Source organism: Aplidium turbinatum, chromosome 1, assembly GCF_918807975.1.
Source record: "Aplidium turbinatum chromosome 1, kaAplTurb1.1, whole genome shotgun sequence".
NCBI classification, from domain to species: Eukaryota; Metazoa; Chordata; class Ascidiacea; order Aplousobranchia; family Polyclinidae; genus Aplidium; species Aplidium turbinatum.
In genome coordinates, this window is record NC_137472.1 from 55,548,732 (window position 1) to 55,563,044 (window position 14,313).

Genomic DNA, 14,313 nt, shown 5'->3' on the forward strand with positions numbered 1-14,313 from the left:
CACTTGGCGCCATCTACCAACAAATAGTTAAAAAGCTTTTTTGCCTCCGGCTAAAAAGTATTGGCGAATACAGTTTAATTCATATTATAGCTTACCTGCTCAGTTTGAGATAATTGGTACAGATAGGTGAAATAGAATAGAAAACTGGTGTTAAAATGCTATCTTTCCGTCACGCAGATATAAGCAGGTACGTTATTGTGCAACTTTATTGTTTTCATGCTTTGTTGGTTACATTGTAGGCTATGGTTACAAAAATTTCACTTTCAGTGAGAATGCATTCAGTTAGAAGCACTGGTTTGTGGTTAATAAAACGTTGTAGGCCTTCAATACGTATCAAATATCTTCAGCATATTTTCGGTAGCAATACGTTATCAAGTCCAATGATTCTTATTATCTAGCCATATTGCGCTTCATTACCTAGCCTGCTGCCGCTGAAAAGAAATAAATATAAATGTGATGTTCATATGGAAATATTTCCTTCAGGTTTGTACATAAGGTAGTATTCTAAAGTAAACAAATGTATAGTCTGTATAGCCTATTGTGCACCATTGAGTTCAAACTAAAATAGGTTAACCGGTTGTAAGGGTAGAATAAGTTGCTATGCAGCTCAATGGCGGATCCAGGGGAGAGAGGACGGTCAATTGAAGCAATTGCCCCCCTAAAACACAAAAAGTACTTTTATTCAGGGTGTATTTGCAAGGCCAGATTACTGTAGACGTACACTTCATTGTGTTTTGTTGCAATTACCCCCTCCTCTTAAGGCTTTTTGTTTGATCCGCCCTGATGTAGCTTAAGCTATACCAGGGATGTCCAAAGATCGGCCCGCGATACGTTTTTATAAGGTCCGCACCTGTTGTTGAACAATATGTAATGTTTGGCACGCAGACACAGAAATCATGCAAATTCAACTTGCATTTTTTTTTTAAATTAATCAAGACAGCATTTTTCTCTCCGACAAAAGCCGGGGAGAAATATTAAAATCAATGTTGTCTCATTATGCGAAATAAACTAATTGCCTGGAGGTTACTAAAGTGGAGCATGGAGTGGAGTCGGAGTAGGGCTGGAGTATGCCCGATTTTCAGAAAATGGAGTGGATTTGAAGTTTTATTTTTCACAAACGTTTCGGAGTGGATTCAGAGTTTGGTTCCGCAACTTTGCATTTTAGTTAAATCAAATAAGTCCCGTAGTCAGTGGCGTACGCAGAATTTTATCAAGGTGGGGAGGGCATTCGAAATTTTTTTGAAACGAATTGAAAAAGCGTTCATTTGCTAATAGAAACCAGTAAATCATACTGTGTAAGACTAGCCTGCCATAATTAACTGGCATTGATGATATTTTTTTTATTTGCAGCAACTAGTTTACTCTTTTGGATAGATTTTGTATTGAAAACAAAAAAACTGTGATATAACACTCAAGGTCGCATATAATGTTTTACGTAGACGACGTTTAGCTTACTCAACCCAATAAACTACGCGTATTGAGGGTACGTTCAGAGGCGTCTTCAAGATTTTCTTATTGGGAGAGGGAGCGTTCGATAACTTGACATGTTTTTTATCAAGAGTAGCCTACTAGCCTAATGCAATTTATGGTCTGACCAGGCAGTGGCGCGGGAACTATTTTTCTCTAGGGGGGGGCTGAAGCTGCCGTAGTGTTGACAGGTTCGGGGGGGCTTCGCCCCTTATGTGGGAGAACATTTGCAATTGGTCGTGGGCATTCAATCACCTCATGTGTAAAAAAACACGGCACCATAAACACACACATTGTAAATTGTAACAAATGAAGAACGACAAATAACAAACCAGCTGTTCAAGAAATTAAAACTAACATATTAATTAGAAAGTGGTATGAAAACGACAGTTTGTGGAAATGAGCTCTCACACGTTTTTTCCGAATATTCATTTTCGCTCAGGTGTTTTCTCTATGAACTGTGTCATGAGTTTTTTAATATCGACAGTGTCCAAAATGTTTTGGTGGACATACACCAACGCAAGATGAGTAAGTCTTTTTTGTGTCATTGAGCTTCTTAACCACATGTTCAGGCGTCTTAGAGCAGCAAAAAAACGTTTTGATGATGCAGCTGAAACCGAGAGGCAAAGGCAGAGCTTCACGAATTTTCGCGTTTCTTTGAAAAGATCTAGTGTTTGAGCTTGAGGGTTTAGTTGCGATTATATCTCAGCAACCTTTTGAACGGAGTTTGTGGTTTTTCCACTTACAACATCGCTGAGCAATGTAAGTTCCGTTTTTAGGCGATCTTTTCTGATGGCATCGGGTAAGCTGATCTCAGTATCAGATCCTTCCTCACCGTTTGCACAGCTCAAAAGGGTCTTCTCTGTGTTGGCTGCTGTAAGCAGATTCGCCTGGTCGAAACTTCGATCAAGCTCAGCTTGAACCAAATCAAAGGCTTCGATGCATTGCTGTTTCCACGCTCCTTCTCCCACAGACGACAAAGCATCCGATTCCTCTGTGTTTCGAAATCTTGCTGGAGTTTTGCTCACTCGGGGATCCTTTGGCGTCTTCAGGTTATTGACAGACGCAAAGACGTTCGCTACTTCCATAAGCTTGGAAAGGGATTCATCTTTTCTGACATTTTTGATCCATTCGTTGATAATGGTGATTGATTCTAAAGCTGAAGAAGCAAAGATCTTCTTATTTTGGAGTTTTCTTGCGACGGCTTCTGCAGGCTGAAAAACTTCACCGCTGCAGGTAATCGCAAAATAAAGCCGCATCGTGCTTGCTTGTTTTACCAAGATGAATATCTTTGCACGTGCGTCTCCTTTCATTGCACTATCTTCTGTCATGTCGGTCAGATATGACAAAGCAATATCATGCATTATTGTAATGTTCAGAAGTACGTTTGAAATGTAAATATTGCAGAATGATGTCCAATAAACGATGGACCGCCGTGTTAGTACGGAGGGTGGCTAGCACCACTACTGCGAGGTATAGTTTCCTGTGATTGACCACTCTTTATTGCGAATGATGAGCGCGACCACACGTAGGCCTAACAGCAACTTGGTTCGTTGTAACAATTATTGTTCGAACAATTTTCTGAACCATAAATTGTCAGAATTTTGTAGGGGGGCTGAAAAAATTATTGAAAATTCCAGGGGGGGCTGAATTTGCTTTAGGGGGGCTGCAGCCCCTTTAGCACCCCTACTTCCCGCGCCCCTGTGACCAGGGCTATCTGTTGGAGCTGATATAGATCTGCACTTCGCTTTGTTGCATGAAAATGTCATTAAATGATACAATGTTCCAATATATGCATCTTTATTTAGCCTACTCAAAGCAAAATTGTCAGATGCTGTTGGCTGCGGGAACTTCCGCATTATCAAACCTGGATCGCCTCGAAAAAAGTTTGGACACCTCTGAGCTATGCTAAACCGACTAAGCACATAAATATCTCTACGTTGATGAACTTATTTGTAAAAATTCTCACTCTTAGCCTACACTAACAGAAAGTAATCAAGGTGGCAATCGATGTAGGGGGCCATAGCTGACAACTGAAATGTAAACCAAAGTAACCTTTTCATTTTACGTCAAAAGTGAGACTAAACTTTGTGACATTATACCCAGTGGACCGCCTTTGGCTATGTTTGTCCCACTTGAGACACATTTTGTTGGGCCACAAGGCTCTTGGGTCACACGGAAACCGGTTTAAAAATTTGCCAAGTGACAATGAAGCTTATAAAGCTGCTTTTACCTTTTTCAGACCTATGTTATGTTATGGTAAGTAATATTTTTCGCTTTGTCGGTCGGAAATAAAACATAAAAACTGAAAGAAAATCTATGCCAATTCATACTATTTGTGCTCTTCAGAAAAAGTTGCAAGCTTGACTTGTGTGACTATTAAATAAAAATAGTTACTTACATATGTAGGCTAGGCTAACTAAAAATATTGCAAGATCTTTAGATGAATGCGAGCTTTAGTTTGATCTTATCAAAAATATATAGGGACCGCATTGATAGCTCAGTTGGTTAGCGCGTCACTTCTGAAACAAAGAAGCTTCAAGATCAAGCGGCGCTGGTTCGACTCTCGGGGTGTGCGCTTGAGCAACGCACGTTAAGGACTGATCTCCATTCAGGGGCATCTAATGGATGGAATAATTCCCCAGCAACATGACTTCAACAATCGGAAACTTTACCCTTTCAATCTCGGTGACCGGGACTGCGTCAGTGATTTAAAGCCTATACAAGTATGCGAAACTGCCAGGATTAGGCTAAGCTCTGCAAGAAGCTTTCCTAGTCCGAGGATAAAGATTCAATCAATCAAATAAATCTGCTCAGAGTTGAAAAAGCACTTGCATTAAACTCTGTATTATTTTTTTTACAGATGTCGAAAGCCAACAAAGTTGGTCTAATCATCTTGTTCCTTGTTGCGTCACAAGTAATCCGTATCTATTTAGAAGGAGTGTATCTGTGGAATCCCACCGTAAACACTAACGCTGGCATGCCCAGAACTGATCGTGTAATGGCTGGTGAAGCTGGGGAGTTGATTCAAGATCGGTTTGCAGTACACAGATTCTACAAGTCTGAAGGGTTTGGTATACATGACGTTAATCCATACGACGTAACATTGGTGTTACATGGTAGTGTGGACAAGCTGTATCATCTCTTTGAAATAGCTGACGTATGGACTGGCCCAATCTCAATGTCCGTTTTTGCTCCTGGCTTAGATGCCAGTTTCGTCGATGACGCGGTGGATGGGATCAGACTTTGTTGGTCTGTGTTGAGAAGTAGCGTTACATTCCATGTCGTTTATCCCAAAACAAATCCAGCAAACGTTTCAAACGTGGGATCGTTTGTGTATTTGTCATGCAAAGACATTATCAGACGAATGAGGCGACAAAAACCAAGCAGAGGCTCAAACACAGCAACAACTTACCCACACAACGTAATGCGTAACGTTGCAAGGAGTGGCGTTTTGACGCATTACGTACTTCACGTGGACTCCAACTTGATACCAACGTCACATTTGCGTGACCGTTTCAATACATTTATAAAGAAATTGGGAAAACACACCTTGGAAAAAGCGAGGTAAGCACAGAAATTGATTACCTGACACTTTTTTTCATGTAGGCTATCGTGAAATGGTTTATTTATTCCAAACACAATAGCTAAATTGGTCACTTTCATGAAGGTTTGGAACAAATTTTGTTGGGAAGAGAAAATGTTTAAAATAAAACCAAATCAAGACATAAAGAATTCGCTTCAAAATTTTCGTTAGTTTCAAGATATTTTCGAAGTGATTCTATTTCAAACAGGTCTAATCATTTCGTAATTCAAAAATATTCACAAATTAATTCAAGCGAAATAGGACAAGATAGTTTGATCTGCAAACGCACTTTCAGATTATGAGAAAAATTAGATTTTACTGCCAATGTTTTTCAGAGATTCAAGGGCTCTCTTTGTGCTCCCTGTGTTTGAGGTACGACAAGATAGTTCATTATTAAGCAACACTAGTGAATTAATCAAAGCTGTAGATGAAAAAATTGCAAGGCCATTTCTTCAGGTAAGTTTGTAGTTTATCGCAAAATTTAACTTCAGTCTTCAATAGGATATCTGTAATTAATAGTATTCGGTGTGATGACGTCATTTTATGTATTCATCATTCAATGAAAACGCCTAGAGTTTCTAACATGTTTTTTTTTTCTCCTGAATTTGTGCTTTAGACTTGTAGGGTTAGAATCAATTAGTTTTCCCATAATGTATAAAGTAAGCCTCCATAGTCTATATTGTATAGAATAGACTATAGAGCCTCATTATAGCACCACACATATAAAATCGTCTTCTCACACAAACCTACAAATGAAAGACTCTACTTTATGGTGTTTCTTTACCTTGTTTGTTTCTCTTGTATAAATACTTTTTTGGTGGCTGTCTACTTTGTCAGTGTGCATTTGTGGTGAACCTCAAAAACACATTTTCGCACCTGATGCAAGTGCACAGCGGAGCTCGCAGACTCTTCTACTGAGACACTGCACTGGCTGCAATAGGCTAAGTGGAGGAAAGCCTACCACATTGATTGCTGCTTCACAAGAAAGACAAAAATAACAACTAAGAAGTCATAGTAGCTTAACTTAAAACACAATGGAGCTACTCGATTTGCTTTCTTACGAGTTTGTAGCTCACACTCAAAAGCAGATTATGTCATGTGCAATTAACAATATTTTTAATCTAAATTTTTTCATACATTAGAAAAAATGTAGACTCATCATCACGTGGGGTTGTTCATGCCCAACAATTTTCGAATTTCAGGAGACAACTAACCTATAGGCTATAGCCTACAGTATAGTAAGATAAGTTGTTAACCATGCTGCAAACTGTGGCAGGAAACATGCCCAAGATGTCACAGGGCCATTGACTACGAGAATTGGATCACTAGTGCTTCAACTAACCCAGGCGATGTGTTAAGTGTGTCTTATACCGTTGATTATGCAAAAGACTGGGAACCATTTTTTATCGCGTCGCGGTACTCTCCTATTTATGACGAAAGAGTGACGACATTTGGCATGGATCGTCTTGCACACGTGAGTAACTTTTTTTTCAATAAAGCCTAGCTCGTAGTGTTGACAGAGAGGTTCCAGGGAATACTATTGTAGCCTACCCGGGGTTATAGTATAGGCCCATCCATAATCTTTCAATGGGCCTGAGAACTTGACAATATCACAGTGTATTTTTTGGATGTAAATGTATTTGAATTTTTTCACGGCATGCATGCGTGCAGTATCAACTTAGTCTATTGCTACTTTTTATATGGATATAGCTATGTGGTTCGCTCTAGTTTTTTTTTTAATGTAGCCTTGCTTAAGCCTAGGCATTATATTGGACAAATAGACTGATTGGTTATTGCAGCTTATTCTGAGACTGTACGATTTCCTTTTTAAAATTAATGTCTGACTTTTATACACAAAATGCTTAGCTACAGAGCATAAAATTTGTTCTTGACTTTTTGTATCGAGTAGGCTAAATCTGAAAGACAAAAACCAATAGCCTACTGCACGTGTTGATTATTATGATCCAAGAAGAGAAATGACTCCGCTCCGTTAGCTCAGTGGTTTAAGCGCCCGACTCAAGATCAAGGGGCGCTAGTACGGCTCTCTGGGTGTGCGCTTGAGCAACGCTTTTCAGGACTGCTCTCTATTCAACGGCACGTAGTGGTTGGAATAACTCACATACAACAACACTTCAACAGCTATGGAATCTTCACTCTGTCAATCTCGATAACCCGTTCTGCGTCATAGGTTCAAAGCTTCTACAAGTAGGTAAAACTGTGAGGAATAACCTATCAAAGGCTTTGTCAGTCCGAGGATAAAGATTCCAAACCAAAGCAAGTAAATTATTGCATCCACTTGATGCCGCTGCATCAACAGCCGACGTAAAAATCTGCTGGTTTTAACGCAACTAAAAGAGTCCTAACTTTGCCGTTTCATGGTTTTGACAAGCCTTGTTGTTGATGGTGCTATAGGCCTAAGGGTAAACCCATTTTATATGTTTTTTTGAAACCGTTACTATGTAAGATACTTATTTATTTGCAACCTATTTATATTTCAGATGTGCGTTTTGCAAGCCAAAGGATTCAAGTTTCACATTTTGAAAGATGAATTTTTACTCCATCGAGGGTACCGAACAAAGATGAGAATGTCAGAAGCAGCAAAAAGAAGAAAACTCAACCAAGCAAAATTCCATAAAACTTTTGTTTCTCTACTTAAAAGATTAGGTTATTTAGACTCAACATTTTACAAATGTTTTAATTGAACCTTTTGAAAATTTTGCAAAAGAAATCCGTTTTTGCGTAATTGATATAGCAGGCTGTAGCCTAGGCCTAGTCGAGAACAGCTCATGGTCGAGAACAATGGCGCATTGTATCCAACCCTCAATACGAGGAAACCACATAATGATGTTGATGAGGCCTAGTAGTAGAATATATTAATATTTGCAAATCCAGACAATAGAATTGGTCGTGCTCGTGGCCAGTGGCTCCGAGAGGGGGGGAAGTCGGGCCAGTTTCCCCCCTAGCAAAACATTGTAAAGGTAAAACGAGTAGTTTTTTGTTTTTGCACTTTTGAAGGGGGCCCATTTTTAGTACTAAAGTAAAAATGTACCAACTAAATAATCAAAAAATTCTTAAATGAAGTACGTAGTTCCAAGTATTTCTCAATCATTGTAAATGTCACTCTCAATGCTTCTCATCAAGAACAAATCATTTTCGTGTTAAGGTAGGCAATGTTGAACAGCTTCAAGACGTAAAATCTGAAGCTGAAATGATTTCTGTATCACTGAACGGTTTCGATTGTACTAATAGTTTCAACTTGAAAACTGGTGCTGTTTTAGCTAAGCGGGCACTATTTTTGCTTGACAGCTGAATCTTAACTTCAAAATCTGCGTTGGCCAGGCATAGGATGTTGTATCCAACATAAGTTATCTGGGAAAGTTAAAGGTATCAGTCCAAGCACGATTAAAGAAAGTAAATCCTGTATAGTTTTTGTTTATAGATCATCATCAGTCATCATCTCCGCCTGCAGCAGATTGCTCATCAACATGAGTTATTTGCTTTCAAGAGTGGCGATTTTGAGACAGCTCGCTCAGTGTCGCCAAGTTGAGTCCGGTCCATGATTGGATGTTGTCTTGCCATCGTTTTGGTTGTCTGCCACGTTTTCTTTTTCCTTCTATGCAAACTTTGCTGATTCCGAATTGTGATCTTTTAGTGTGGCCCAACAGTTTTAAAACTTTTGATTTTATTAACTTATTGCTGCAATTGGATGTAATTTTGTCATAGTTAAAAGATCTTCTGTTTTCGTATGGTCAAGTAGCTTTTTGTTGGTCATGCTTCTCATGATGTGATTTTGGAAGGTAGTGAGTTTTTTCTTTATTTGAGTTTTTTGTTTATGGATGTTGTTGCTTAGGCTAAATCTAGTTGGAATGCATAATGTTGCCTACAGACAGCGTTGTTCAAATATCTTATCATTTTGGAGTAATTGATTATCTGTAGGCCCCTAAGCTTGTGGCATCTTTAAAGTTATAGCCCAGTCAGAGAACAAATTCTGAAAAATGTAAAGTATGCTGTCCAATCATCTTGCAAAGAAAGTTGACTTCGAGAGGGTAATCAAGGCGTGGTGCAGTCAAACCCAATGCTTTACATTACCCTTTTGCAATTGAAGCTCTAAAGACGTTTCTTACATGCATCAAGTTGGAACTAACAAGAGCTTGATCGGAAGCTGAGTCAATGCTAAAGTAGCCTACGACTAGCAGTTTTAAGTTTGTGGCTGCTTTGCATTATGTGGATTATGGTCCTAAACAAGATTCACTGATGAATTTAATGAAATTAAAGAAAGATGTAATCTAAGTAAGAGAAAGCTGAGAAGAGTAGGCTATTACTCCCAAGCTAAAGTTGCAGTGGCAATTACTGTATAAATTTAAAAGAAAATGATTTTCTTTTCCTGAGGACAGAACGCTTTTATAACTCCACCTAGCTGAATCATTCGAAGGAAATGTATTCTACCGTACATTGTAAAGGATTCGATAATTGTTGGAATTGACAAATGTATCAACAAACTCAAACATATCGTCGATGAGTTTGAAGTTCCATGAAAAATTTCATCGTAGGCCTATGTCTGTTGTGCAGTTGCGGGCATGTGGGACAAATTTAAACCATTTGTAGGCTACAACAATGACATTTTTCAAGACATTTTGGATGAGTTGGTAGGCTACTTTTGACAGAAAGCCACACAGCAAACTTCAGCTGCAAACCAAAACGAACCACCACATAATCTCTACACAATAGGAATCACTGATTGCAACTTTCGAAAGGTTTTTCCAAATACTTTTGTTATGATTTTTTTTTTGTGTTCCGGTAGCTACCTCCAACGGTTGCGCTTTGAAAACGTGGTTTTAGCAATTAGGCTACTGCAATTTGTAAAGAATTGTTTGCGCTCCAGTAGGCCTATGACTCAAAACCGATTGAAAAGCCTAACTATACATGTTGTGCATCAATTCAGACGTCGCAAAATTTTATCATTTGATGCTATGATCCGTAACTTTGCATTGCAAAAAGTCCAGAAAGGGTTGAATTAAATTAGGGATGTCCAAAGTCCGGCCCGCAGGCCAACTCCGGCCCACGAGACGTTTTTGTATGGCCCGCGCCTGTTGTAGTACCATGTGTTATTTTTGGCCTGCAAACACACAAAAATCATATGAATTCAACTTGCAGTTTTGAGAAAAATTATTGTGGCTGTTGGCCGCGAACTCTTATGAAATCTGGCTCGCGTGGGAAAAAGTTTGGACACTCCTGAATTAAATGCTTGGTTGAACTATTTTCGTTGCCTGTAGGCCTATTGTGTGTTTGCAAAGCTTTCTAGACAAAATAGTTTGCCTAAATGGCATTTTTGCTGCAAGTGTAATCCAGTTTGATGATTTTTACATTGAACGAAGTTCTTTTCATGCTGAGGAAAGTAGGCTAATTTCAGTTTAACACGAACATGCAACACAAGATACAAATTAGTTGTATACATTTGCTAAAAAACCATTATGGGGCCCATTTTTCGTATTGTTTCCCGACCAGTGCTGATTTCTCTCGGAGGCCCTGCTCGTGGCAATAATGGCCTAAATCGAGATTTGTGGATATCCAGTAGAAGTTATCAAAAGCAGAGTCATTGTCTACGTCAAGAAATCATGTTATTGACGCAAAGCACGATATCAGAGTGGTTTTTCACATTGGGCTTGTTGAGAATGCAGCTTGATCTTGAATTTTCTTCGTTCCAGAAGTCATGCGCTCACCAACTGAGCTATAGGGGCGGAATTGTGTGAAGTGTGGCGAAAAGTAGGCAAGTTCACTTGTGGTGCGTAGCCTATAGGCTACCATTGGGAAATGCAATTAATAGTAACACCTTCAGAAATGAAAATAATGTGGGCTGGGCTAATAACTAACTTGAAGACCGAACGCCACTTTGAAGCGGCATTTTAACAAACACAAAATAACAAAGCTTACTTATTAGTTCAGTTCAGTTTGTTTTTATTTCTTTCGAAGTCTGTATGAAAACTAATAACTTATAACCTACTGGTCTTTCCTCAGCATAATGCATAAATCCTCAGCATAAATCAGACAAAATGAATAAAAACCTTTCCATGCGTAACCTTCACCTAATATGTAGGCTGCTGAACCATGGTTGGTAATAATGAGCATAACTGGTAGGCTATACAGATGTTAACATCACATAGCCATAACCAGGGCCGTTGAGAGGATATTTTAGGCCCGGTACCAATCAGACCCTCATCGGGCCCCAAATCAACACTTCTAAGAAAAACACATTAGCCTATATCAAATCAAACGTGGTGACTTTTCAAATTTTTGCGCGCTTTGGAATTCCCCTGGGCCCCTAAAATCATCCCCAGCCCGGGTCCAAAAATGACCTCTTGAATCCCCCTGTGAACGCTACTGGCCACAACACAATAGAAGAGTGCCACCCTAGGAAGTTATGACCACGAAATTTCAAATACGGTATGACAAAAAATAAGTGCCATTAAATCAATAATTTTCAAGACGTGTTCGCGGAACCTTAGTGTTACGTGAAAGGTCGTCAAGTGTTCCGCAAGAAATTTATTAGTTTGGCTGGTTTTCCATGGAACACCGATTGAAAATCAAAACCACAAGAGTTTTGTGTTTTTTTTTTCAATTCCTGCCCGCCTACGTTTATCTCCTGACTGTAAATTCATCGTCTATCAACAATCCGAACTCACAAAAATCAAAAGAATTGAGATTCATGAGCTTTCTCTCGTCATTGAAGTAATCGTTTCGCTCAGCAGTGGTCTGCTGTTGTCAGGGTTGTGCATTAATTTCTCATCACAGAATTTTTTTCTCTTATCAAATAGCAACTAACACCCAGCAAGTCTTTGTGTAGCCCAGTGGTTCTCAAACATTTAAAAAAAAATTGTGTAAAGGTCCTCTTGCGATTGTTTAATGACTTGCGGTCCACCAAAAAATTAGTCAAATTTGCAGAAAAACGGTTAATCATTCGTTTGTTAGATGCAATTAGAAATTTACACGCCAATGAGATTTGTGCACTTGCTTAGCTGTTATCACTCTTTCTATGTTAGATTCCGTTTTGTAGGCCTAGCCTATAGGCTACGGTACTGCCATTTTTATATCATGCATCACATTTAACCTGTTTCAAGTTTTTGTTTTGATAGCAAGTAGGCCTACTGTTAAAAATGCTGTTTCACATTCATAAGTAGTTGGAAATGGAATCAGCAGTTTTAGTGGGTAGGCACTTTAACAGTACCCACTCGTCGAAAAGGTACGCAATCATGCGTGACATGTTCATTCGCGATTCAGCTGATTTCAGTCATGTGACTCGACACGTGATATTCTGATCGAAAAATTTTGATACAAAGAAATTTAACTGAATGCTTCACCACAACCACCGTTGCCTAATGGTTAGGGCAGAGGAGTAGTAATTTCGATTTCGTGGGTTCGATTCCCACCCTCTGCTAATACTATTTTTTCTTCTGCAACTGAACTGAGTGCAAGTCGAAATTGTGACTAAAACACAAAGCAATTTCACATTGAAAAGCAGGCACTCTTCGACGAGTGGGTGATGGAAAAGTGCCTACCGTTTTAGTGTCATATTTGCGATATCAGGTTAGGACTGCGCCATTTCAACCCAAACGTCATTGCAGCACACCTCACAGAAAATACGTTTTGCTCCCCAATCATTCACCAAATCAATAAACTGTTCTTTGCAGTAGGCTAAGTTATCTGGCCGATTGCTAACATTAGTTCCAAACGGGTTAAGGAAACAATGTAGGCCTTGGCTACCTACTTTTAAACATAGGCGTAGGAGAATAAAACATTTTGGAGGTGCGAAAAAACTTTGCCCAAATCGTGTCTTTACAAATATAGGCTACTTCTAAAAACGCAACATTTTTTCAATTTCCTGCAGATGCTGAAGAAAAGCTTTACATTCTGCCCAGATTTCAATACCATATGCAACATTGTCCAAATTCGATGACAATGCATTTTACATTTATTTTTTCAAGCAACTGGATATATTTGCCTAAATTAGTGACTCTTTTGTGTAACAGTGGAGCAGCCATGGCTGCTCCAACCTACATGATCTTCAAACGCATTGTCGTAGCAGAAGGAGGTGCAGAAAAATGCATTTGTTGTCGTATCTAAATTTGTATGGTGCTATTTTATTCGTATTGTGTATAATTGAAGGCCTGCCGTCAGGGGTGGAGGAACCATTTTAAAAGTAGGTGGGCCCAAAGGCGTAGGAGTCAAAGTTAATCAAACTTCTGGGGGGCTTCGCCCCCCAGACCCCCCATAATATTGCTGCATTAACCTAATACTTCAAATCGTTTATGCATTGTGTTTTCATGATTGCCTTTTGTGTCAACCAGCAAAAAATTTCCGTTTTAGCCAAACAAATTACAAAATTGTTAAATTGCTCTATAGCACTGTACAAAATATGGCGATGTGCACACAAATAAAATAGCAAAATACACGCACAGTTATAATACCAATCTGGGAGATATAATCTGCAGCATTATATAGTAGGCCTACGTGCATGCACTGCATAATATGTAATGTTATCATTGTTTTAACCTTAGAGAAGAATTAGATTGATTTATAGATTACTCCACCAATCACAGGCAACCACACCCACATGTGCTGCCCATCAACAGTTGGGCTCAACAGAAAAGTTTGAAGATTAGATTTCATCATTCACAGGCCAACAAATTTTTTTTTTTTAAAGGCACGGCATGTCATTTTAGGGTATTTCGGGCCCCTGATTCCGAAAATGCACTTGTTTTTTTTTCGAATTGGTTCTAGTTTTTGAGATAGCCTACAGCAAAAACATTTTTTTTTTGCAATTTTGATCCCCTATAGATTTAACGTCGTGTCGTTTATTACATAGACAAAACTGGAAGTAATCCCATGCACATTTCTGAGTTTTATAAACGCTATTTGGAATCAATCACGTTGATTACAACCCAAGCAAACGGCTATTTAACGTTTAGCCTACTGGCCTAGTAACAATCAAAAGACGACGTGAAGCAAGCCTTAGGATACAATTAAGATGTAGAATATATAACTTGTGCTTTGCGTTAATATATTGGTTGACTTCAACAATCAACAGTATCAGACTTACTAACTAAGCTATTAGGGGAGGGTGGGGTAAGATGAGCACCTTTTTGCTTAAGTCGCTTTTACAAAAGAACGGTTTGTTTTGGAAAATTTTAATTGGGTGAACTTAAAGCACTAGTGAATCAGCTACATTTTAGATTGAGTTTTATCACCTTGCGATTTTTATATTT

The 14,313-nt window shown here is 38.9% G+C and overlaps 1 protein-coding gene across 1 annotated transcript; it reads left to right on the forward strand.

The window, feature by feature from the left end:
- The first annotated feature begins 108 nt into the window (after positions 1-108).
- Positions 109-7,755, forward strand: LOC145767431 (beta-1,4-glucuronyltransferase 1-like). The gene is made up of 5 exons (XM_082579254.1): positions 109-187; positions 4,331-5,034; positions 5,389-5,509; positions 6,330-6,527; positions 7,552-7,755. Exons 2-5 carry the CDS (start codon positions 4,331-4,333, stop codon positions 7,753-7,755), a joined length of 1,227 nt encoding a protein of 408 aa, XP_082435380.1. The 5' UTR covers positions 109-187.
- The last annotated feature ends 6,558 nt before the right edge of the window (positions 7,756-14,313 follow it).

Coding starts and splice junctions, on each gene's coding strand:
- LOC145767431 (XM_082579254.1), top strand. CDS start 4,331: ATGTCGAAAGCCAACAAAGTTGGTCTAATCATCTTGTTCCTTGTTGCG. Junction 5,035..5,388: donor CACACCTTGGAAAAAGCGAG/GTAAGCACAGAA, acceptor AATGTTTTTCAG/AGATTCAAGGGCTCTCTTTG. Junction 6,528..7,551: donor GCATGGATCGTCTTGCACAC/GTGAGTAACTTT, acceptor TTTATATTTCAG/ATGTGCGTTTTGCAAGCCAA.